Source organism: Oncorhynchus keta, chromosome 28, assembly GCF_023373465.1.
Source record: "Oncorhynchus keta strain PuntledgeMale-10-30-2019 chromosome 28, Oket_V2, whole genome shotgun sequence".
Lineage (NCBI taxonomy): Eukaryota > Metazoa > Chordata > Actinopteri > Salmoniformes > Salmonidae > Oncorhynchus > Oncorhynchus keta.
The window spans coordinates 44,779,300-44,805,834 of NC_068448.1; the positions used below are offsets into that span (position 1 = coordinate 44,779,300).

General features: G+C 43.7%; 1 protein-coding gene across 1 annotated transcript in view; it reads left to right on the top strand.

Annotated features, from left to right (window-relative positions):
* Nucleotides 1–26,535, top strand: part of LOC118361468 (transmembrane protein 108-like) — a 107,486-nt gene that overhangs the window by 51,989 nt on the left and 28,962 nt on the right. Inside the window, exon 9 of the mRNA XM_052483162.1 lies at nt 16,671–16,754. Coding sequence (XP_052339122.1) covers nt 16,671–16,754 — 84 coding nt within the window. The remainder of the gene's footprint in view (nt 1–16,670; nt 16,755–26,535) is intronic.

A 26,535-nucleotide genomic window follows, 5' to 3' on the forward strand; every position in this document is an offset into this window, starting at 1 on the left:
GCAAGGTGCACCGGAGGAGGTTTACCAGGTAACTGCAATGCCTGCTGGGTTGTGGGAGGATTGATAGTCGTTGACAGCTCCCCTGGCTTTGCAGTGCTAGCCGCTGCTGTGTCATCCTACACTACAGAATGGGCTGTGGGACGCTGGGCTGTTTGTCTCCATTTCAAATCACTGGTGAGGAGACGCATCTGATACTGCTGTGTCTCCGGGGCAAAAAATATCCCTGCTTTGTCTGACCAATCAGAATTAAGAAAGGGCTGAACGGTGAGGTCTCGTTGGACAGGACATTGTCCCTCCGGTGGCGTTTTCTGACTAACCACTGTCTGTCCCCACAGCATGGAACTATGGGAGCTCAGCTGAATCTAAAACAACTGAATCTGAGTTCATTCCCTCATTAATACGACCGACAGAAAAAAAAATTGGCATTTTGTTTTTCTTTCTCAACCCCTCGTCTGCTTTAAGTGACTTTTGAATGGTGAGCCAACAAGTTTTACCATGACTTACAATACATTCCTGACTTTTCGTTGTGCTAAACTCATTCCATGCTTTAATTTTTTTTATTTAACTAGGCAAGTCAGTTACGAACAAATTCTTCTTTACAATGACGGCCGACTCCGGCCAAACCCGGACGACGCTGGGCCAATTGTGCGCCACCATATGGAACTCCCAATTGAACCCTGTACTAAAACATTGAGCACAGTAATATATAATAATAATAATAATAATAATAATATATGCCATTTAGCAGACGCTTTTATCCAAAGCGACTTACAGTCATGTGTGCATACATTCTACGTATGGGTGGTCCCGGGAATCGAACCCACTACCCTGGCGTTACAAGCGCCATGCTCTACCAACTGAGCTACAGAAGGACCATAAAGTAAAGTAGTTCCTAGCCTCCTGCATGCTTGTTTGTGGTGTGGACCTTCTGTAATGTTCCCTTGCAGATGGAGATGACTTTACCCGACTAGCACCTGTTCCCAGAGCCTGTCAGACGCTGCACAGACACAGTGTGACCGTATAGGTTAGTGTCACACGCAGACGGAGACAGGGAGGTGGGACAGGTGTCAGGCCCCACTGCAGATTGATTGTCGGATCGGTAGAAGACACACACGTCCATGCTCTTACAGGATCCCCCTTTCCGTTACACACACATACACACTCACACACACACCACCCCTACTGACGTGAGTCACACTGACACTCAGCCTGAAAAGGTCAGAAGAGTACATATATCCTCTTTAGAACATCCCTGTGAATCCATGCTTTTGGTATTTCCAGACAGTGTCAACTGCTCATTTCAAAGAGGATATTTCTTCGATGCTTGGTGCTGTGATAATGTCCCAGAAGTGGTGCATGTCCTAATATGATTATTTTTAAGCATTGCAGCTGTACATGTCAGCTGATGATTGTTTCTTACCATCAATACAAGTTGTTTCTGAAGGCAATGCAACAGAGAGTTAGGACATGGAGGGATCAAGCTTGTCTAAGGAAAGATGAGAGAGGGAAAGAAGAGAGAGAGGGACACAAGTAAATGAGGAGAGAAGACCAAGGGGACATGGGAGATAAAGTTGTTCGACGGGAGTAGGGCGGGTCAAGTTGTGCTTGAGGCTATGAGATCGGAGGGCACAGCTATCACAGCCACTCCCACAGAAGGCAATCAACAGACTGAAGCGGTCCACTGCAGGTACTCATCACACACATCCCCGCCCACCCACGACGCAAAGAGCCAAGCTTGAGAGACACGGCACTGTATCGACTGACTACTTGCTCATGCAGTTAACCAAAGCCTCAAATACCAACACTAGCGCAAGCTGAACACCCAACACAGTCAGCCAACGGTTGCACACTAAGTCACCCAAGTACAACACCAACAAAACCAAACCAATGTTTTATCAAGGAATTCAAAGTGCCAAACAAGCAGCTTTCACAGCTGAGTAGCCCTGCCCACTAGACAGCAAGGCATTGGATGGATCAAGGGTAAAAGGCTACATGCTCGTTATCTGCTACTAAGGTCTCATTGATCGCCTAGTCCAATAATCAATGTGCTTCACGCAGGAGTGGCTGAGTTGACGTGTCTATCTGGCAGATCCAGCCAACAATTTTTAAACTGTAACGATTAGACGATGTTGATGTAAGGGGGCTTGTCTTGAACTAGACTTGAGCTGAAACGTCTGCCCTTTGCGTCAGAAATTTGCACAAGGGACAAGAGGAAACAGATTCTGCTCTCATCTCATGTTGATGCATCTGTTAAATGACAGAGATGTTTAATCCTTGAGTTATTCTGCTAGGCATTTTAATTGTTTTCTGTCATGTTTCACTTGAATGGGAGAAATTAAGTATATTAAAGGATCGACACAATACCTCTTCACTTCATCAGTAGGGGACAGATACAGCATGGTCAATGGAAAAGTAGTAAAAAATATCTTACAGTAACCACCGCACAGCATTCTCCTGGAGGATTTGGGATGCACCCTGTCTTGCCAGGCAATTCTGACAGGCGTCGTCTTCAGGCTTTGTGTAAAGTGTGGTGATTTTAGGTGTCAATCACAACCCACGCTCTCTGTTTTCCGGCGGTATTATTTTCTTAGTGATTGTGACAGGCGTAGCAGGACGTGATGCGCTGCTAGCTTCACTTTACTGTTAATCAGCAGCACCACACAACACGGCAGCAGTCAATCATATTATTACTGTCTGCAGGGTCACACAAGGACAGAGAATTTTAAATTTTTTATTTCACCTTTATTTAAACCCTCCCCTAACCCGGACGACGCTGGGCCAATTGTGCGCTGCCCTATGGGGACACCCGATCACGGGCGGTTGTGATACAGCCTGGGATCAAACCCGGGTCTGTAGTGAGGCCTCCAGCACTGCGGTGCAGTGCCTTAGACCGCTGTGCCACTCAGGTAAGGTGGATATAGATATAGAGAGGGGGAGAGAGAGGAGAGATATACAGTGTTCACAACAGGGACGCTGCCAAAGAGAGACGAGCTGCATCCCAATATCTCCGTCTTCACTGCTCGTCCCAATAACTCTAAAGGGACATAAGGCATGTGTGACAGCTATGCAATGACTAGATGTTAGGCATATCAGATTGATATAGGGCTAGCACTTTGTGTGTGTGATTTTTCTGCATGTGTGTGTGTGTGCACACCCTTGAGCTATCCATCAGACAACCAGATCTGTCTTCAGCCATATGTCCCATTATTGGTGTTGACAGTTTGCCTGCAGTCAGTTTTACGATCAATTTCCATTCTGTGCCATGCAGTCAGTCAGTCCGTTATCTTTGTTTGCTGACCATAATACTATTTGAAGTCTATGCGAGCTGTACCTTTTGTCAATGATGAATCAGACCCATGTGCGCTCTCACACACACACACACACATACACAAACAAATGCACACACAGGACCTTGGTCACAGCTGCTCTGATGAATTGTCGTCGTCAGAGGGCAGGCTTGGCCAGTGAGTAATGGGGACGATGGAGGTGTTGTTGGACTTCCCGTAACTCTCATTTCTACTGCAGGCAGGTGCTGCTGTGGTTTTTACTGAGTGGAGGCACTCAAGTAAATGAGTAAGATACTCATTCCGGGTGTGTGTGTGGGTGGTTATGAGAGCTGAGCTGGCAGAGTCAGCCTGTGGAGCCGACCACACGCAGAATGTGACACACACACTAAACAGGTGCCCACTCACTACGCTGCAATGCTGCTGTGCTCCATGTCACTCCTACACAAATTGCTATTGGCAGGTGTACAGTTGAAGTCTGAAGTTTACATACACCTTAGCAAAATACATTTAAACTACGTTTTTCTTCCTAGGTTTTGGCCTTTCTAAGGAGTTTTTCCTAGCCACCGTGCTTCTACACCTGCATTGCTTGCTGTTTGTTTTTTTTGGGCTGGGTTTCTGTACAGCACTTTGAGATATCAGCTGATGTACGAAGGGCTATATAAATGCAATTCCTGATATTTAATCCTAGTAAAAATTACCTGTCTTAGGTCAGTTACGATCACCACTTTATTTTAAGAATGTGAAATGTCAGAATAATAGTAGAGTGATTTATTTCAGCTTTTATTTCTTTCCATTACATTCCCAGTGGGTCAGAAGTTTACATACACTCAATTAGTAATTTTTAGCATTGCCTTTAAATTGTTTAACTTGGGTCAAATGTTTCGGGTAGCCTTCCACAAGCTTCCCACAATAAGTGGGAAACATTCCTCCTGGCAGAGCGGGTGTAACTGAGTCAGGTGTGTAGGCCCCCTTGCTTTCACACACTTTTTCAGTTCTGCCTACAAATTTTCTATAGGTTTGACTTTGTTGTCCTTAAGCCATTTTGCCACAACTTTGGAAGTATGCTTGGTCATTGTCCATTTGGAAGACCCAATTTGCGACCAAGTGCACTGATGTCTTGAGATGTTTCTTCAATATATCCACACAATTTTCCTCCCTCATGATGCCATCTATTTTGTGAAGTGCACCAGTCCCTCCTGCAGCAAAGCACCCCCACAGCATGATACTGCCACCCCCGTGCTTCACGGTTGGGATGGTGTTCTTTGGCTTGCAAGCGTCCCCCTTTTTCCTCCAAACATAACGATGGTCATTATGGCCAAACAGTTCTATTTGTGTTTCATCAGACCAGAGGACATTTCTCCAAAAAGTATGGCCTTTGTCCCCATGTGCAGTTGCAAAACGTAGTCTGGCTTTTTTTATGGCATTTTTGGAGCAGTGGCTTCTTTCTTGCCGATATAGGACACGTTTTACTGTGGATATAGATACTTTTGTACCCATTTCCTCCAGTGTCTTCACAAGGTCCTTTGCTGTTCTGGGATTGATTTGCACTTTTCTGACAATTACAACAATACTGAATTAACACTTATTTTAACTTAAAATAATACATCAATAAAATCTATTTTGCCTCAAGTAGATAATGAAACTTGTTCAATTTGGTTTAAATAATGCAAAAACAAAGTGTTGGAGAATAATGTAAAAGTGCAACGTTTCAGTTCCTTGCTCAGAACATGAGAACATATCAAAGCTGGTGGTTCCTTTTAACATGAGTCTTCAATATTCCCAGGTAAGAAGTTTTAGGTTGTAGTTATAGGACTATTTCCCTCATTTGTATTTCATTAACCTTTGACTATTGGATGTTCTTATAGGCACTTTAGTATTGCCAGTGTAACTGTATAGCTTCCGTCCCTCTCCTCGCTCCTCCCTGGGCTCGAACCAGCCACCACATTGAAGCATCGTTACCAATGCAGCGCAAGGGAAACAACACCCCAAGGCTCAGAGCGAGTGAAGTTTGAAACGCTATTAGTGCGTGCTAACTAGCCAACCATTTCACTTCGGTTACACCAGCCTCATCTCGGGAGTTGATAGGTTTGAAGTCATAAACAGCGCAATGCTTGATGCACAATGAAGAGCTGCTGGCAAAACGCACGAAAGTGCTGTTTGAATGGATGTTTACATGCCTGCTTCTGCCTACCACCGCTCAGTCAGATACTTAGATACTTGTATGCTTGTACGCTCAGTCAGAATATATGCAACACAGGACACGCTAGATAATATCTAGTAATATCATCAACCATGTGTAGTTAACTAGTGATTATGATTGATTGTTTTTTATAAGATAAGTTTAATGCTAGCTAGCAACTTATCTTGGCTTACTGCATTTGCGTAACAGGCAGTCTCCTTGTGAAGTGGAACGAGAGAGAGGCAGTTATTGCGTTAGACTAGTTGGGTAAGGTTGCAAGATTGGATCCCTCGAGCTGACAAGGTGAAAATATGTCTTTCTGCCCCTGAATGAGGCAGTTAACCCACCGTTCCTAGGCCGTCATTGAAAATAAGAATGTGTTGTTAACTGACTTGCCTAGTTAAATAAAGATGAAATAAAGGTGTAAAAAAAAACATTTTGGGCAAATCGTTGCCCAAAATACCGATTTCCGATTGTTATGAAAACTAGAAATCGGCCCTAATTTATCGGCCATTCCGATTAATCGGTCGACCTCTAGTTTATACTTGCGGAATATTTTTGTACAAATGAACATGGTACCTTAAGGCGTTTGGAAGGATGAACCAGACTTGTGGAGGTCTACATTTTTTTCCTGAGGTCTTGGCAGATTTCTTTTGATCTTCCCATGATGTCAAGCAAAGAGGCACTGAGTTTGAAGGTAGGCCTTGAAATACATCCACAGGTACACCTCCAATTGAGTCGAATGATGTCAATTATCCTATCAGAAACCTCTAAAGCCATAATCATTTTCTGGAATTTTCCAAGCTATTAAAAGGCACAGTCAACTTAGTGCATGTAAACTTCTGACCCACTGGAATTGTGTTACAGTGAATTATAAGTGAAATCATCTGTCTGTTAACAATTGTTGGAAAAATTACTTGTCATGCACAATGTAGATGTCCTAACCGACTTGCGAAAACTACAGTTTGTTAACAAGACATTTATATGGAGTGGTTGAAAAACTAGTTTTAATGACTCCAACCTAAGTGTATGTAAACTTCCGACTTCAACTGTATCATCCCTGGTACTACACTGTTCTGCCTTGCATTACTGATGTTAACCTAGCTTCTAAACCAGGGAGAGAAATGGGAATTGACATCCACAGCTCTGTGAAGATATATATATATGGGGAGTAATCCAGAAGGTCCAGGTGTGCGAAATGAGGGTTGCCAGGACCAGTGTTTAGTAGACCGGCGACGTTGAGGGGGAGTGGGAGTAGACAGTACAGTTGTATTTTATGTCAGTGGTGTGTCTCTTTTTGGTGATTAATGTTCTTGCAGAGGCATTTTGTGAACTAATTACTGCAACGTTATAAATCAGCTGTTGCTACTCCTTTCTATCCTTTTACTCTAAAGGGTTTAGACTGGTTGTTTAGATGTACAGACAGACAGGGAGTCAGGCAGGCAGTACAGTATGTGAGAATCCCCCATGATTATGTAAGTGGCAAGAGACTCAGGTAGCCAGACCAGTTAGTCAGTGAGGGTTGATAGGAAGTGATGATATGTCCCCACCTCCTGCCACATCGGGGTGAATGGCATGCTGGGAGTCTAATTTCCTTTTAATGGCCTGGCATTTACTTGCTGGTTGGCGGGGGAAGTGGTGGCAGGCTGCGCTGATTGATGACCCATGCAGCCAGCGCCAACCGCCTCCAGCCTGCATGTCATAGCAATGGCAACTCATCCTTCCATCAGGGCCATGGCCGATGACGTCGACAGCGTCATCAATTACAGCACAGCACTGCCAGTGACTCAGCACTGCCAGTGACTCAGCACCGTAGCATCCTGCAGATACACATTTGGCGTGGCGGAGAGGAGGAATGGGATGCTGAAGAACCAAGCATTCCTTTCTATAGAGCTTGTGTTAAATACCTGATGCTATTTCATCAGGGAATGTTATTGGAGCAAATCGATACTGCAGTAAACATTGAATTTGTTTTCGATGGCTGGCTGGCCAATTAAGTGATCACAGCAGCACTCCAGTGGCACCATCAACCAATCGGCTACTCTGAGTTACTGCTCACTGGCTCTTAGCTATTGCTGTGGCACATGCTTGAAGAAGTGTTATTTGTTTCATAATGGAATTGTTCATTGTAATCAGGCCCGTCATCTATTACCAAGGGGGGGGGGATCAGCCTCAACAGGGTCTTACGTGAATTCCTGTTATGAAAGCCCAACCTTGGTCTGCTCAGGGCCAGATAACCAAACTACTCAGTGATTTTTCTCTCAACTCCATGGCAAAATGGGACCCAAATGCAGTAGTCCAGCCCTGGATCTATTGTGAGGTCACTAAGAGCGCGAGAGAGGGAGGGGGCCCTGAGACATCAGCACTTCTGAGTCATGGCCCTCTGAGACTCATCCTCCCCACAAACAGCAGCACAGGAAACACATGGAGAGAACGAGGCCCTTTGCGTCAGGTGGGAGGCCATGTTATCAGGAACTGTTTACTGATTCCCATCGAAGGGGGGAAAGAAATTGGTCCTCTGGGAGGATGGGGTGGAGATAGGCATCAGAGTCATGTCGCAATCACATGGAACCCCTTGAGATCACGCCAATGAGGTCCACTGGAAATCTACTTTACTAATCTGATGTAACCGGTCTGTTTCCAAAATGGCACCTATTTTAATTTCTACCCTATGGGTAGTGCACTATATAGTGATTTAGGATGTCATTTGGTACTTACACATTGTTTATCCCCTGGGGCTGCCTTGGTGGCCTACTGTAAATGTACCTATTTCTACATTTAGAATATTAAAATGATGGAGAAATGTGGTTTATGCAAAAGTTAATAAATCTATCCAAGCAAACATAACACCCATTGGCCCCATATGGGTATTCGGTGGCCAAGGTGGGGCGGCAGGTTAGCCTAGTGGTTAGAGTGTTGGACTAGTAACCGGAAGGTTGCAAGTTCAAACCACTGAGCTGACAAGGTACAAATCTGCCGTTCTGCCCCTGAACAGGCAGTTAACCCACTGTTCCTAGGCTGTCATTGAAAATAAGAATTTGTTCTTAACTGACTTGCCAAGTTAAATAAAGGTAAATAAATAAAGGTGGGCATGGGATAGCCCGCAGAAAGTTCACACCAAGCCCACACCAGCCCAAAAGGGGGCTAGCCAAGCACAGGTTTGCCCAGCAACCCCACATCAGACCATCACTGGCTAGCCCACACCAAGCCAACACCAGCCCAACACGGACGAGCTCACAACAAGCCCAACACAGGCTAGTCCACATCAATCCCACTCCAGCCCAACACAAGCTAGCCCACCACAGCCCAACACGGGCCAGCCCACACCGAGCCCAACAGGGGCTAGCCAACAGCAGGCCCAGCACAGGCTAGGCCATACCAAGCACAGCGAGTAGAATATTTAGAATATTTGGAGGTTTGGTTTGCACCCAGGTATTTTGGTGTAACAGTTATTGAGTGTAACTGTTCTGTGTCACTGTTTGTGTTGTTTTTTTCTAATACAGTGTAACATGTTTAGAAAATTATGCAATTAATGCATTACATTTAAATGTCATAAATTATAAATAAAAAAGTTCCTATGAAATAGCAAATGTGCATCTGCCAATGTGGGCAGCCTACATTGTGACAATGTGCGCATGTTTGCTTTTCAGCTATCTGATAGAAAGTGAAGGAAACAAAAGTCATAAGTCCATGTAACACCTCGGTCATATATTTGTTTCTGTAATACTTTTTGACTGAGGTTTGACTCCATAAATCTGTGGAATGAATTCAGAAGCACGTCTCTCCTAATTTCTCTGTCTCTATTTACCGACCGCCCTCACAGATAGACAGCGTCTGCATCCCAAATGGCACCCTATTTCCTACAGTGCATTACTTTTGACCAGAACCCAATGGTCAAAAGGAGTAGACTACAGTATATAGGGAATAGAATAGGTTGCTATTTGAGACACACAGTGTGTTCATTCAATGCACCTGTAACAAGCCGATAAACCTAGTCTTGAGAACCATGTATTGGAGTGAGGAAAATATCAGCTCAACAGCGTCCATAAAAGCGTGTGATTAGGGCTTTGGGTCATCTGTGGGTTGTTGTCATTGCACAACCCTGTCCACTCGTTCAGTGAATCCCTCCCACCTCGCTCTCTTTACTCTCTTGTTATGGAAAGTGCAGCTTCATGCAAGCATCGAGCCAGACCCTTGGACGCTAAACCCCTAAAGTAAAATAGAGAGAAGTCCAAAATCAAAAGGCATTGTTATCCTTGTGGGCTTGTACCCCGGGGGAGACTGATTGACAGATTTATATTTCACTACCCCATCTCGAGCGACCTTGGCTGGGGCGTAAACTCTGTGCCCCCCTCCTGACTCACTATTCAGAGCTGTGTTTTCCAAGTAGCAGCAGCAAAGGCATTTTGGGGACCCAAAGGGCTGTCAAACTGAGCCCAAACACAAAGGCTGAGCTGCTAGGAAGAAGGGGATGGTTTCTGAAAGTCTTATTCTCTCAGTCCCAGTGGTGAGTGCTTTATTATGTCTTTCTCTTTTAGATTAAAAAAAAAATGTATTCTCTCTGATGGAGACCTGAGTTTGTCCTCGCCATGGAGATTTGAATATATAATGTAGGCCTACTATTAGAGTTGCCATGGCAATGGCCACAGTGTGTGTGTGTGTGTGTCAGTTGCCATGTAGCTGTTGATTTGTTATTCTCCTGTAAAAGGCTGGAATGTCATGGAGCTGCTCGCTGTCTCTGACACAGAAAATACACAGACGGAGGGGAGGGTATTCCAATACAATTTCATATAGAACTCATTTATAGGATCTTTGTGGGTCTACCTCTGTGTGAATTTGTGAATTATTCCCCATGTTTGCATCTTTGGATGGATATATATTCTGTCTTATTATAACCTATAGAAGTAGGTATTTTGATTCTTCTTCTAAGCAACATATTTCAAACACATACCCTGACATAATGCTCTGTTTTAGGACTATTGTTCCGTCCAGCTCCTGGACTTTAAGGACCATGACACGGCCTGCCATAACACATTATCTCTCTCTGACTCTGTGTCCAGCTGTAATCTGTGCAGTGGTCTGAGGGGCTTTACCCATGCGAGTAATTCTATTTCTATGACAGCTCCCAATGTGTGAACAGCCTGATGCTTTCCTCTGTCTCAGCTAGTTAAATCCACAGCCTCTCCACTCTCTCTTTCTCTATGGAGTAGAGTCATGATTATGCACCTGTTTTTTCTCTAATGAAAGGAATGCCACAATGTACATCTCAAAAACACAGCCACTCAGCTAGCTGATCTTTTCAGGTGGAAAATACATCCAAATGCAAATATGACTGGTAGTAGTAGGTTGGTTGAGTTGCAATCTGCAGTAGAGGTCTTCAATAAAAGGCCACAATAATTTGGGTGAATTTTGGCCCATTCCTCCTGACAGAGCTGGTGTAACTGAGTCCGGTTTGTAGGCCTCCTTGTTTGCACACGCTTTTTCAGTTCTGCCCACAAATTGTCTATAGGATTGAGGTCAAGGCCTTGTGATGGCCACTCCAATACCTTGACTTTGTTGTCCTTAAGCCATTTTGCCACAAATTTGGAAGTATGCTTGGGGTCATTGTCTATTTGGAAAACCCTCTTGTGACCAAGCTTTAACTTCCTGAATGATGTCTTGAGATGTTGCTTCAATATATCCACATAATTTTCCTACCTCATGAAAGCCATCTATTTTATGAAGTGCACCAGTCCCTCCTGCAGCCAAGCACCCCCACAACATGATGCTGCCACCCTCGTGCTTTATGGTTGGGATGGCGTCCTTCGTCTTGCAAGCGTCCCCCTTTTTCCTCCAGACATAACGATGGTCCTTATGGCCAAACAGTTCTTTTTTTGTTTCATCAGTCCAGAGAACATTTCTCCAAAAAGTATGATCTTTGTCACCATGTGCAGTTGCAAACTGTAGTCTGGCTTTTTTTGTGGTGGTTTTGGAGCAGTGGCTTCTTCCTTGCTGAGTGGTCTTTCAGGTTATGTCGATATAGGACTCATTTTACTTTGGATATAGATACTTTTGTACCTGTTTCCTCCAGCATCTTCACAAGGTCCTTCGCTGTTGTTCTGGGATTGATTTACACTTTTCGCACCAAAGTACGTTTATCTCTAGGAGACAGAATGCGTCTCCTTCCTGAGCGGTATGACAGCTGCGTGGTCCCATGGTGTTTATACTTGCATACTATTGTTTGTACAGATGAACGTGGTACCTTCAGGCGTTTGGAAATTGCTTCCAAGGATGAACCAGACTTGTGGAGGTCTACAATTTTTTTTCTGAGGTCTTGGCTGATTTATTTGGATTTTCCCATGATGTCAAGCAAAGAGGCACTGAGTTTGATGGGTCCTAACCGACTTGCCAAAACTATAGTTTGTTAATAAGACATTTGTGGAGTGGTTGCAAAACAAGTTTTAATGACAACCTAAGTGTATCTAAACTTCCGACTTCAACTGTTTGTGAATGGGGAAAATGCTGGGGCCCCAGAAGTTGTAGTAGGTTATTCAGGCATTGGAATATGACCAAAATATTGAATGTGTTCAATAAAGCAATGGGAAAGGAGATGAACGATGCCATTGCCAACTGCACCCAAGGGCTGGTTAAGTCGGCAGCTGAGTACAACCTGAATAATACGCCTGGCTTTCTAGATTTGGACAGGATCTGGGACCTCAGTTTTTGTATTTGGTTATGGTGTCAAGGTCCGAAATGGAAGACCGATCTATGCAGGTGAACTGGATTAGAGAGTTGAGAGGATCGCCCAGACAATATGCTGACTGGTGCATTCAGAACCTAAAGGGAGATCCTGACACACCCCTTTGGGGAAAAGATTGTATGGAAATAGTGGATCAGGGGGAGGAGGAATGCACTGTGAGCTTACACTGAAAATGCCAGTTTTGGGGAGAGCTAGACTTGACATGTTTCCGGGTCAAGAGAGGCTACCGCGGTTGTGGGGTCTGAGGTAGACCTGAGGTCATGGGCCCAGAGGCAGGTTGGGAAAGACCTTGGTTTATATGTTTTATAAAAAGTGTGTGACAAAGGTACTAGGAATGGTCCTGACTATGCACGTAGACAGGTGGCCATGCCCAAGACTGGGATGTTGGGCCCTGGTCACGGTGACCAGTTATGTCACAGTATGTATAACTGAGGTTGGAGTAGATAGAGAGATCAATAAAACACTGCCTTGGGTGTGGAGAAGGCCAGTCACACTGTTTATACTAGGTGTGAACGACCCCGTAGTAAAGTGCAAAAAGGCGCAGGTGTAAATGTGGGTGCAGCGTCTGCCCACCCATGGGGATTTGGAGGGGGGGAAATCGATCTCACTTTGCGGACCTGGATGAGTGTGTGAGTAAGGCGATGGCGGAGGCCCTAGACGAGCAGGACTTCACCCTGGATGACAATAGGAATCCCTGGGGAACCCCAAGGTACCCTATATGTCAGGTGGGAGTTAGTGAGTAGGGCTACTGGTGGCACATCTGTATGGGGCTCCGGACACGGTGAAAAGTACATTGAAATCCTACACAAAGGTTTTTACCATTGTTAAGGCCCGGGTATGGTGGGTTCTGCAAACTAGGGAGGTGTTAAACTATGTGAAACCTTGCTTGAATAAACTGGACTGGGGGAACAATAACTGGACAAGTTACCAGTATCTGGCCACGGTTTATTTGGCAGGTGACACATGGGGCACCCAGGTGATTAAGCCACCCTATGCTCCTAACATAGGACCACCATGATGAACCAGGAGAAGGATGTTACGTTACATTACGAGCAGGGCCGGTCCGTGCCATTCTGACGCCCTAGACGAGACAAGAAAATTGCCGCCAGGGCTTCCTGAGTGACACAGCCTGGGATTGAACACGGGTCTGAAGTGACTCATCAAGCACTGCGATGCAGTTCCTTTAGACCACTGTGCCACTCGGAAGGCCCTGGCGGCAACTTTTTTTAATCTCGTCTAGGGCATCAGACCTGCCCTGGTCACATCAATTTCCCTCTGTTGGACTCTGTGGCCATAGAGCAGGGGGGTTGCAACGTGTAGAGCTGGGGGTCGGCATCTCCATTTCCGCCTCAGTGCTTAACTCCAGCTATTTAACCACTCATTCTTGTGTGACCGTTTCACCCATCAGTCTGCCACTCACGTAGCCTCGACATGATAGCTTCCACCCGGTAACTTCTTCCACCTGGTTTCTTCAGGTGCCCATTCCTTTATAAGCTTCCATCTAGCCTGCTTTAGTTCGAAGCAATTCAGCTTGCCCCTGGCTTGTGCTCAGGACCGGTCCGCTCAATATAACATTTAAAATAGGTTAACCTTTCTTTGAATAGCCTTGGGAGGGGCCACAGCAGGTTTATAATTTATGGGGTGCTTATATTTGTCCTGTTACACACAGGTGTGTAATGGAAATGTGTTTTTTTGCAAATCCCAACTCCATCTGAGACACCTGCAGGGAGTGGAGTCACGACCATGGTCACCTATTGTGAAAGGACAGGAACAGCGCTACTTGGATCGAAAATTAAGGTGTTATATCCCGCAAGGTAAGATAAAGTGCATCCTGAACATCCAAGGCCAGAAGGGTGGAACACCTATGTGGATAGGTTCCTGTGATTCTAACTAATCTGAGAAAGTGAGAGGTTTTAGTCGAATTTAGATGTTTTTAAATTACAGATAATGTGGAGGTGTGGTGAAAATAGTTTACCGTAGGAAAATAAGGGAATTTAGGCCTAAGCCACCTACCCGGCTGGGAAAGAGAAGTGGAGACCACCCGCACCTCTTGGGAGCCATTAAGGCCCTGGACCTTGGGAGAGGTTAAATGTATTAAAGCAACTGACTGTATACACAAACAGGGAAAGTTTATCAATATGCTAACAATGGTCTTTGTCCCTATAGGCCTGCTGTGGAATGCCATTATCTATGGTTGATGTGAAGGGTTTGTGGCGAGCACTCGTGGGTGTAAAACTAATATTTATTTAATAATAACATGTTGCCAAGCGGAGAAAGTGTATTCACCACTCAAGTTCCCCTGGTATTATAGCACTAAGAGAGCCTGATGAACTTTGGGCCGCCCTACCTCTGAGCTGGATGTCCCGATGGGTGGTTTTTGGAAAAGGTTTCTCCCACCTCAGCTGTCGGCCACCAACTGCTAAGCCAGTACCGCGATTGGTATCAGTGGGTCGCTGGGATCGGGACTGGGCTGGATGTGCAACACACGGAGGCTAGCTCATTAATCACAAGGGAGAGGTGTGAGTTGGGCATGACGATATCTAATCATATCATGAAAGCAACAATCAAAGTCTAGGAAGGGGAATGTAATGGTCGGTCAGCTGATAGAGATGAGTCTTCAGGCCTGCTTAAAAGCCCCAACAGTCAGAGATGATCAGGAAGGGAGTTCCATAGGTGTGGTGTGTGGGAGGAAAAGGCACGGCCCCCCCTTGTCCTGGGGGCATGTAGGAGTTTGGCGCGGCTTGAACATAGGGTACATGGAAGTTCATAGGGGTAGTGTAGGTGGGTCCGATGCCATATAGGGCTTTGTAGACGAGGATGAGAATTGTATAGTAAATTCTTTGAGGAACAAGTAGCCAATGGAGATCAGCAAGGATGGGGGTGATGTGTGGCAGACTTTTTAGTTTGTGTCAGTATCCTTGCAGCACTGTTTTGGATGAGCTGTAGTTTATTAATTGAACTTGGAGGCTGGCCCCAAAGTACTGCATTCCCAAGTAAGAAGCTCTCTTACTGAAGCAGTAGGACCGAATACAACTCTCAACAACGTACATTAGATATACAGTATAGCTTCAGAAATACAACAAAGTATGCCAAGAATGTAATGGGGTACCAATACATAATTATTGAAGAATTAAAGGATGAGAATATTAAAGCTGTACCCAATTGGGAAGACGAGCTGCAAATAGTAATATCCCAAGTGGGAGGATATATCTAGAAGCAGGTTCAAGACGACCAACTCTCTACTATGAAGGGAATACTCTTAGAAAGTAAAAGTAACTCTTATAATGCAATCAAAGTACAACCATGACATCACACCAAGCTCAAATTAAATTGTAATGGTCACATACACATATTTAGCAGATGTTATTGTGGGTGTAGCGAAGTGCTTGTGTTCCTAGCTCCAACAGTGCAGTAGTATCTAACAGTGCAGTAGTGTCTAAAAGTGATTCACAACAATACACACACATCTAAAAGTAAAAGAAGGGAATTAAGAAATATATAAATATTAGATTGAGCAGTGGTTGTAGTAGCATTGATGAAAATACAGAAGAATAGAATACAGTATATACATATGAGATTAGTAAAGCAGTATGTAAACATTATTTAAACATTTATTAAGGTGGCCTGTGATTCCAAGTCTATGTACAGTACCAGTCAACAGTTTGGACACCTACTCCGACCTCAACCCAATTGAGATGGTTTGGGATGAGTTGGATCGCAGAGTGAAGGAAAAGAGCCAACAAGTGCTCAGGATATGTGGGAACTCCTTCAAGACTGTTGCAAAAGCATTCCAGGTGAAGCTGGTTGAGATAATGCAAAGAGTGTGCAAAGCTGTCATCAAGGCAAAGGGTGGCTACTTTGAATAATATATCAAATATATTTTGATTTGTTTAATACTTTTTTGGTTACTACATGATTCCATATGTGTTATTTCATAGTTTTGATGTCTTCTCTATTATTCTACAATGTAGAAAATAGTCAAAATAAAGAAAAACCTTTTGAGTATGTGTGTCCAAACTTTTGACAGGTACTGTATATAAAATAATGCCTAGCCAGTGTTAAGGAGCCAAGTCTGTACATTTAAGGTCTAACCCAACCCTGATTTATGTTGTTTTTCCATGGATAAGTATTAATGCCTGTCGCTGTGAATATATCTTTATTATTGTTGTCAGAGGGAGTTTATTTTTCAATACATTTTGAGTTCTTTCTGTTTTTGGCTGATCTGATTAGCAATTATAAACACAGATTAGTCTGCCCTGTCTGTTGGTCTGTCTCTTTCTGTCTGTCTCTCTGTCCATCCTCTCTATCTCCCCCCTCTCAATCTCTCGCTCTCTCACTCTCTTTCTCCTCTATATCCTCACTTAATCACATCAGTATCTGACTGCGTTACCTGAGCTAACCTGACATGAGCAACCTGACAATGCAGTATCTTAATCTCTCTCTCTGGTATGGTTGTGTTCCACAGAGAACCATGAGCACTGTGGAGGAGGACTCGGACCACATGATACCATGAAGAGAAGCCTGCAGGTCCTGCGCCGCCAGCTGCTGAGTGAGTAGACAAGACTGGGTCCTCATACTAACTGAGATAGAATACAGTCAAATAATATACTGTACATTAGTGAGACTCATAGCACAGTGAGATAATTACAGATCAATACTAGTGTCTCAATCCACCGCATCTGCCTATGTAACACTTCCGCATCTGCAGTGGAAGGTGACAGAACTATAGCGGTGTTTGTCAGACCATGAGACATCCCCACAAAATCGTCTGTAGCGTCCGAACGGTTTAGCCTACAAAACTATTATGACCCCTCTATGGGACAATGAGACTCTCAAGAACATGTACATATCAGTTTTGCTCTCGGACGCCCACAGGCCTCACAAGACTCATCTGAAAGTCCCCCCGGTACCGGTCTATTTTTTGTATGGAAGTACATATGGAGTCTGTTTAGTTAAATATGTGTAAAAAAATATATCATAATGTTTCCTAACTTTCTATGATAGACACCATTTTAGATTTAGTTTTTGGGACTATCTGTTGTTCCATGTAGTGAATCTGTTATTCAATGGGTTTGAGCTAGTATGAGCTAATAGCAGTAAGGCCCAATTTTTAAAAAAATCTAATGTTTTTATTTTTTTATTTTTTATTCTTCAAGAGTTCTTAAAATTCAAAATCAAATAGCAAAATGATCCTTGGTATGACCTTCTTAAAACAATTCTACATAACTTAGTAGTACCCCCTCCCCCAGCTTTGACTGGGTTAATACTCATAGTACTGTACATTAGCCAAACTCGTAGTACCGTACATTGATCAAACTTGTAAAACTGTACATTAGCTACATTAGTTTGTTCCTTAAAATCCTTAAGAATCTATTGACACACCCGTGCGTTAAACTAAGTAACATAATAAAAAAATCGCCATCAAAATCCATCAGTTAAAGCATGGGCATCCACCTATGTCAGCTTTCCGGCTCTGCAGTGAACGGTGGCAGAGCTACAGCGGTGTTGGTCAGACCGTGAGACATCCCAAAAATCAAGATGATGGTGTTCTCCGTTTTGATCTACGACCCCCACAAGTGTCACAGGACTCGTCTGAAGTTGGTAACGCTGATGTGCCAGATTCTGTCTGTAGTGTCCGACCCATTTGAGCTACAAACTAATGTGTCCCCACTATGGAAAGGGGAGACTGCGTTTTTGCTCTACGACCCTTACAAGTGTCAAAGGACTCGTCTGAAAGTAACCCATATAAACAAATGGAAGTAGGTAGGTAGTTTTGTGCCATCAAAAATAATGGGTTGAATGTGTCCAGAAAAACAAAAAAATTAAATGAGCTTTCTTATGCCTCCTAGTTATAACCTTATTCCTTATGATACATTTTTTCCATTTATGAATGTTTTATTCAATGATTTTCTATGGGCTATAGTAGTAAAGGACAAATTCAATATTTTATAAAATATATATTTTTTTAAGTATAATTTAATAGCAGAAGGGGTCCTAAAATTCTAAATTAAATGGCTAAATGGTCCATGGTATGAACATCTTAGAACAATTCCATATGTTCAGTGGCAATTTTAGCATGTACAGTTGAAGTCGGAAGTTTACATACACCTTAGCCAAATACATTTAAACTAAATTTTTCACAATTCCTGACATTTAATCCTAGTAAAAATTCCCTGTCTTAGGTCAGTTAGGATCACCACTTTATTTTAAGAATGTGAAATGTCAGAATATTTGGAGAGCGAATGATTTATTTTAGCTTTTATTTATTTCATCACATTCCCAGTAGGTAAGAAGTTTACATGCGCTCAGTTAGCATTTGGAAGCATTGCCTTAAACCATTTAAACTTGAGTCAAATGTTTCGGGTAGCCTTCCACAAGCTTTCCACAATAAGTTGGGTGAATTTTGGCCCATTCCTCCTGACAGAGCTGGTGTAACTGAGTCAGGGTTTTAGGCCTCCCTGCTCACACACACTTTTTCAGTTCTGCCCACATGTTTTCTATAGGATTGAGGTCATGGCTTTGTGATGGCCACCCCGACCTTGACTTTGTTGTCCTTAAGTCATTTTGCCACAACTTTGGAAGTATGCTTGGGGTCATTGTCCATTTGGAAGACCCATTTGCGACCAAGCTTTAACTGACTGATGTTTTGAGATGTTGCTTCAATATATCCACATCATTTTTCTCCCTCATGATGCCATATATTTTGTGAAGTGCACCAGTCCCTCCTTTAGCCAAGCACCCCCACTACATGAGATGGTGTTCTTCGGCTTGCAAGCCTCCCCCTTTTTCCTCCAAACATAACGATGTTCATTATGGCCAAACGGTTCTATTTTTGTTTCATCAGACCAGACATTTCTCCAAAAAGTACGATCTTTTTCCCCATGTGCAGTTGCAAACCGTAGCCTGGCTTTCTTATGGGGGTTTTGGAGCAGTGGCTTATTCCTTGTTGAGCGGCCATTCGGTTTATTTATTTATTTCACCTTTATTTAACCAGGTAGGCAAGTTGAGAACAAGTTCTCATTTACAATTGCGACCTGGCCAAGATAAAGCAAAGCAGTTCGACACATACAACAACACAAAGTTACACATGGATTAAAACAAACATACAGTCAATAATACAGTAGAAACAAGTCTATATACGATGTGAGCAAATGAGGTGAGATAAGGGAGGTAAAGGCAAAAGTGGTGGCAAAGTAAATACAAATACACCCCATGGTGGCAAAGTAAATACAATATGGCAAGTAAAACACTGGAATGGTAGATTTGCAGTGGCAGAATGTGCAAAGTAGAAATAAAAATAATGGGGTGCAAAGGAGCAAAATAAATAAATAAATACAGTAGGGAAAGAGGTGGTTGTTTGGGCTAAATTATAGATGGGCTATGTACAGGTGCAGTAATCTGTGAGCTGCTCTGACAGCTGGTGCTTAAAGCTAGTGAGGGAGATAAGTGTTTCCAGTTTCAGAGATTTTTGTAGTTCGTTCCAGTCATTGGCAGCAGAGAACTGGAAGGAGAGGCGGCCAAAGAAATAATTGGTTTTGGGGTGACCAGAGAGGTTTTGGGGGTGACCACCTGCTGGAGCGCGTGCTACAGGTGGGTGATGCTATGGTGACCAGCGAGCTGAGATAAGGGGGGACTTTACCTGGCAGGGTCTTGTAGAGGACATGGAGCCAGTGGGTTTGGCGACGAGTATGAAGCGAGGGCCAGCCAACGAGTGTGTACAGGTCGCAATGGTGGGTAGTATATGGAGCTTTGGTGACATAACGGATGGCACTGTGATAGACTGCATCCAATTTGTCGAGTAGGGTATTTGAGGCTATTTTGTAAATGACATCGCCGAGGTCGAGGATTGGTAGGATGGTCAGTTTTACAAGGGTATGTTTGGCAGCATAAGGGAAGGATGCTTTGTTGCCAAATAGGAAGAAGCCAATTCTAGATTTAACTTTGGATTGGAGATGTTTGATGTGGGTCTGGAAGTAGAGTTTACAATCTAACCAGACACCTAGGTATTTGTAGTTGTCCACGTATTCTAAGTCAGAGCTGTCCAGAGTAGTGATCTTGGACAGGCGGGCACGTGCAGGCAGCGATCGGTTGAAGAGCATGCATTTAGATTTACTTGTATTTAAGAGCAACTGGAGGTCACGGAAGGAGAGTTGTATGGCATTGAAACTTGCCTGGAGGGTTGTTAACACAGTGTCCAAAGAAGGGCCAGAAGTATACAGAATGGTGTCGCCTGCGTAGAGGTGGATCAGAGACTCACGAGCAGCAAGAGCGACATCATTGATGTTTACAGAGAAGAGAGTCGGTCCAAGAATTGAACACTGTGGCACCCCCTTAGAGACTGCCAGAGGTCCGAACAACAGACCCTCCGATTTGACACACTGAACTCAATCAGAGAAATAGTTGGTGACCCAGGCGAGGCAATCATTTGAGAAACCAAGGCTGTCGAGTCTGCCGATGAGGATGTGGTGATTGACAGAGTCGAAAGCCTTGGCCAGATCAATGAATACGGCTGCAGAGTAATGTTTCTTATCGATGTCGGTTAAGATATCGTTTAGAACCTTGAGCGTGGCTGAGGTGCACCCATGACCAGCTCTGAAACCAGATTGCATAGCAGAGAGGGTATGGTGAGATTCGAAATGGTCGGTAATCTGTCAATATAGGACTTGTTTTACTGTGGGTATAGATACTTTTGTATCTGTTTCCTCCAGCATCTTCGCACGGTCCTTTGCTGTTGTTCTGGGATTGCTTTGCACTTTTCGCACCAAGTATGTTCATGTCTAGGAGACAGAACGTGTCTCCTTCCTGAGTGGTATGACAGCTGCGTGGTCCCATGGTGTTTGTACTTGCATACTATTGTTTGTACAGACGAACGTGGTACCTTCAGGCATTTGGTAATTGCTCCCAAGGATGAACCAGACTTGTGGAGGTCTACAAAAACAATTCTGAGGTCTTGGCTGATTTCTTTTGATTTTCTCATGATGTTAAGCAAAGAGGCACTGAGTTTGAAGGTAGGCCTTGAAAATACACTGCTCAAAAAAATAAAGGCAACACTTAAACTACACAATGTAACTCAAAGTCAATCACACTTCTGTGAAATCAAAATGTCCACTTAGGAAGCAACACTGATTGACAATAAATTTCACATGCTGTTGTGCAAATGGAATAGACAACAGGTGGAAATTATAGGCAATTAGCCATACACCCCTAATAAAGGAGTGGTTCTGCAGGTGGTGACCACAGACCACTTCTCAGTTCCTATGCTTCCTGGCTGATGTTTTGGTCACTTTTGAATGCTGGCGGTGCTTTCACTCTAGTGGTAGCATGAGACGGAGTCTACAACCCACACAAGTGGCTCAGGTAGTGCAGCTCATCCAGGATGGCACATTAATGCGAGCTGTGGCAAGAAGGTTTGCTTTGTCTGTCAGCGTAGAGTCCAGAGCATGGAGGCGCTACCAGGAGACAGGCCAGTACATCAGGAGACGTGGAGGAGGCCGTAGGAGGGCAACAACCCAGCAGCAGGACCACTACCTCCGCCTTTGTGCACGGAGGAGCAGGAGGAGCACTGCCAGAGCCCTGCAAAATGACCTACAGCAGGCCACAAATGTGCATGTGTCTGCTCAAACGGTCAGGAACAGACTCCATGAGGGTGGTATGAGGGCCCGATGTCCACAGGTGGGGGTTGTGCTTACAGCCCATCACCGTGCAGGACTTTTGGCATTTGCCAGAGAACACAGAGAAGATTGGCCAATTCGCCACTGGCGCCCTGTGCTCTTCACAGATGAAAGCAGGTTCACACTGAGCACATGTGACAGATGTGACAGAGTCTGGAGGTGCCGTGGAGAACGTTCTGCTGCCTGCAACATCCTCCAGCATGACCGGTTTGGAGGTGGGTCAGTCATGGTGTGGGGTGGCATTTCTTTAGGGGGCCGCACAGCCCTCCATGTGCTCGCCAGAGGTAGCCTGACTGCCATTAGGTACCGAGATGAGATCCTCAGACCCCTTGTCTGGTGGTGCAGTTGGCCCTGGGTTCCTCCTAATGCCAGACAATGCTAGACCTCATGTGGCTGGAGTGTGTCAGCAGTTCCTGCAAGAGGTAGGCATTGATGCCATGGACTGGCTCGCCCGTTCCCCAGACCTGAATCCAATTGAGCACATCTGGGACATCATGTCTCGATCCATCCACCAACGCAACGTTGCACCACAGACTGTCCAGGATGCTTTAGTCCAGGTCTGGGAGGAGATCCCTCAGGAGACCATCCACCAACTCATCAGGAGCATGCCCAGGCGTTGTAGGAAGGTCAAACAGGCAAGTGGAGGCCACACACACTACTGAGCCTCATTTTGACTTGTTTTAAGGACATTACATCAAAGTTGGATCAGCCTGTAGTGTGGTTATCCACTTTAATTTTGAGTGTGACTCCAAATCCAGACCTCCATGGGTTGATCATTTTTGTGTGATTTTGTTGTCAGCACAATCAACTATGTCAAGAAAAAAGTATTTAATAAGAATATTTAATTCATTCAGATCTAGGATGTGTTATTTTAGTGTTCCCTTTATTTTTTTGAGCAGTGTACATCCACAGGTACCCCTCCAATTGACTCAAATTATGTCAATTAGCCTATCAGAAGCTTCTAAAGCCATGACATTATTTTCTGGAATTTTCCAAGCTGTTTAAAGGCACAGTCAACTTAATGTAAGTAAACTTCTGACCCAATGGAATTGTGATATAGTGAATTATAAGTGAAAAAATCTGTCTCAACAATTGTTAGAAAAATTACTTGTGTCATGCACAAAGTAGATGTCCTAACCGACTTGCTAAAACTATAGTTTGTTAACAAGACATACGTGGGTGGAGTGGTTGAAAAACGAGTTTAATGACTCCAACCTAAGTGTATGTAAACTTCTGACTTCAACTGTACATCTTGGTTGGACAAACAAAACAAATTGATGCACTACACAATACAACACTAAACAATAAGTTAATTGCACTATACTGATAACAACCGGTACCCACAAACTGTTAGGGCCTACATAGGTCCCAACAGCAGTCCCAACACCTGGCAGGGCGGCAGCGTAGCCTAGTGGTTAGAGCGTTGGACTAGTAACCGGAAGGTTGCGAGTTCAAACCCCCGAGCTGACAAGGTCTGTGGTTCTGCCCCTGAACAGGCAGTTAACCCACTGTTCCCAGGCCGTCATTGAAAATAAGAATGTGTTCTTAACTGACTTGCCTGGTTAAATAAAGGTAAAATTTAAAAAATAAAAAATAAATACACCTGGCTATCAGCGGAACAGGCAGCGAAACAGTACATTCAGCCTCAGCCTTTAAAAAAAACATAGCCGATGTGGCTGACTTGCTTAAACAAATGTGGTTTCTACTGACAGTTGACTATGCCAAACTATGGCATAAGGGGACGACGAGTGGATAAGAGGCAATCCATAATTTCGATTAAGACATTAATGAGCGAGCTAGGACGGATATAGTCAATATAACTATTTGTTCAGCACTTTTTAACTGTACAGCTTCAGAATTCAGAATATCGGCCATTCTTACAGTATTCTCCCTGTACACCAAGTCAGAACCATAGGATAAGTGAAGGGGGCATATACGCAGACAATGAAAGCTCTTACAATATTTGATAATTACATTACTCTTAACAGGCTATAAGCTACATGTGCACCGCCAAAAGGGGAAAAGGGACCAACTTATTAGGGTGAGGCACATGGGCTACTAACAGCTTTCTACACTACATACACTTATGTATACTGTAGCTAGGAAAGTAATACTATCTCCCTGGCATAATACATCATTTATGCAGCAGCATACAAGACATGTCTGGACTCACCACAGGAAGGTGCCTTCGTGGGCAAATTTTGTCATCAAAGTCTGGCATTCTCTGGATTTATGGTGCTTTCAAGACTGGGAACTCTGGGGAAGAAAAAAAAGGTTGAATCAGGATGTCAGTGATCTAAACGTTGGAGCTCTAGATTTGTATGACTGTTCAAAACATATTTTCCCGGCCGGAGCTCGTTTTTTCCCCAAGTTTCCAGTTGTCTTGAACTCACTGAAGTCCGATTTCCCAGTTCCAGGTATCCAGTTGTTTTGAGCTTGGCAATAGTCATGCTGGGTTGACATCATGGCCAATGTTAAATATTTATCCTTTTAAGCTTGGAAAGAGACCCTTAAATTTAGACTTGGGATTTCATACACCCACTCTACTGAATAGCAGGCTAGTGATTGCTTTGCAATGCTTGCAGTTAGCCACTGATTTCTCTTCATTATTTCTCTTCATATGACAAGGATTAAAAAGGATTTGCCAGTAGATTGTCAACTTGATTCATGATGATGACTGCTAGCTAAGATTTTGAAAATATCAGTCCAATCAAAGCTACTGTAGATATACCGGGATTTGACTCTCTACCCTTAGATTTGGCAGTGACGTAGTGTCCCCATGAGTGACACTGACCCAATCACGGCGCAACTAGAGAACATTACTAAGCCCTACACTCTGTATTTCCACTGGCTGCCCCACCACCACAGAATGCACTGAGCTAGGCTGAATCACCTGCATTTTGGAGCTCCCTTACTCAAGAAAGCAAAAAAGTGACCAAATGTATATGCAGCTTTATAAACTCAAAAATATATATTTTTTAATTACATTGTTTGCAAACTGATATGTGACACGTATTAATGCAAAAATAACATGCAAAACAGGCATCCCCAATTATATTTGAATGTATTTATTTTATAATTTTTGGGGGGATTAAAGGCTCAAAACAGGTGGGGCTCCGCAGTCCAGTAAGACAGAGTACACAGCTAAAGTGAGAGCACCATAACAGTGCCGATAACAGCTATGAAGCACAGTCTTGGACGATTCCAGGTAGAGAGAGAACAGTTTTGTATTTGCAGTGTGTTACTCGTCCATATCAACCTCTGTGTTCCATAATCATATCATACAGTATGCTGTTAGCCTGTTTAACATTCTAAGCATATTAGTGGGGCCAGGGGGGAGCTGTTGTGAGTGTCTGGCAGGTGTCCAGAACAGAATGTGGAACATGGGGTCAGGCTGATCCACTGACTGTAATACAGCTGAGAAGAGGGGAATAATGGAACCATTAGAAAGGAAACTCATCATTCTGTGGCTCAGAAATGTAGGATATGTGAAATCGTATCCCCAATAAAACATTTACTGAATAGAAATTAATTTAGTTAATTGAACAATCCTCAAAAAAAAATAATTACACTTACAACATCAAATTGTATTTGTCACATGCGCCGAAGTTTTAAGAAAGAAAGGTGTCAAGTAAAAAATAGAAAATAAAAGTAACTATTATTATTATATATTTATTCAACAGCAGCGGGGTACAGTAGTCAAGGTAATTGAGGTAATATGTACATGTAGGTAGAGTTAAAGTGACTATGCATAGATGATAAACAGAGTAGCAGCAGCATAAAAGGGTGGTCTGGGTAGCCCTTTGATTAGCTGTTCAGGAGTCTTATGGCTTGGGGGTAGAAGCTGTTAAGAAGCCTTTTGAACCTAGACTTGGCGCTCCGGTACCACTTGCTGTGCGCTAGTAGAGAGAACAGTCCATGGGCCTTCCTCTGACACACGCCTGGTATAGAGGTCTTGGATGGCAGGAAGCTTGGCCCCAGTGATGTACTGGGCCGTACGTACTAGAGGTCGACCGATTAATCGGAATGGCCAATTAATTAGGGCCGATTTCAAGTTTTCATAACAATCGGAAATTGATATTTTTGGACACCGATTTGGCCAATTGTTTATTTGTTTACACCTTTATTTATTAACTATGACAGACAAAATTAGAAAAAAAATCCAGAAAATCACATTGTAGGATTTTTTATGAATTTATTTGCAAACTATGGTGGAAAATAAGTATTTGGTCCATAACAAAAGTTTATCTCAATACTTTGTTATATACCCTTTGTTGTCAATGACAGAGGTCAAACGTTTTCTGTAAGTCTTCACAAGGTTTTCACACACTGTTGCTGGTATTTTGGCCCATTCCTCCATGCAGATTTCCTCTAGAGCAGTGATGTTTTGGGGCTGTTGCTGGGCAACACGGACTTTCAAATCCTCCAAAAATGATCTATGGGGTTGAGATCTGGAGACTAGCTAGGCCACTCCAGGACCTTGAAATGCTTCTTACAAAGCCACTCCTTCGGTTTCCCGGGCGGTGTGTTTGGGATCATTGTGATGCTGAAAGACCCAGCCACGTTTCATCTTCAATGCCCTTGCTGATGGAAGGTTTTCACTCAAAATCTCACGATACATGGCCCCATTCATTCTTTCCTTTACACGGATCAGTCGTC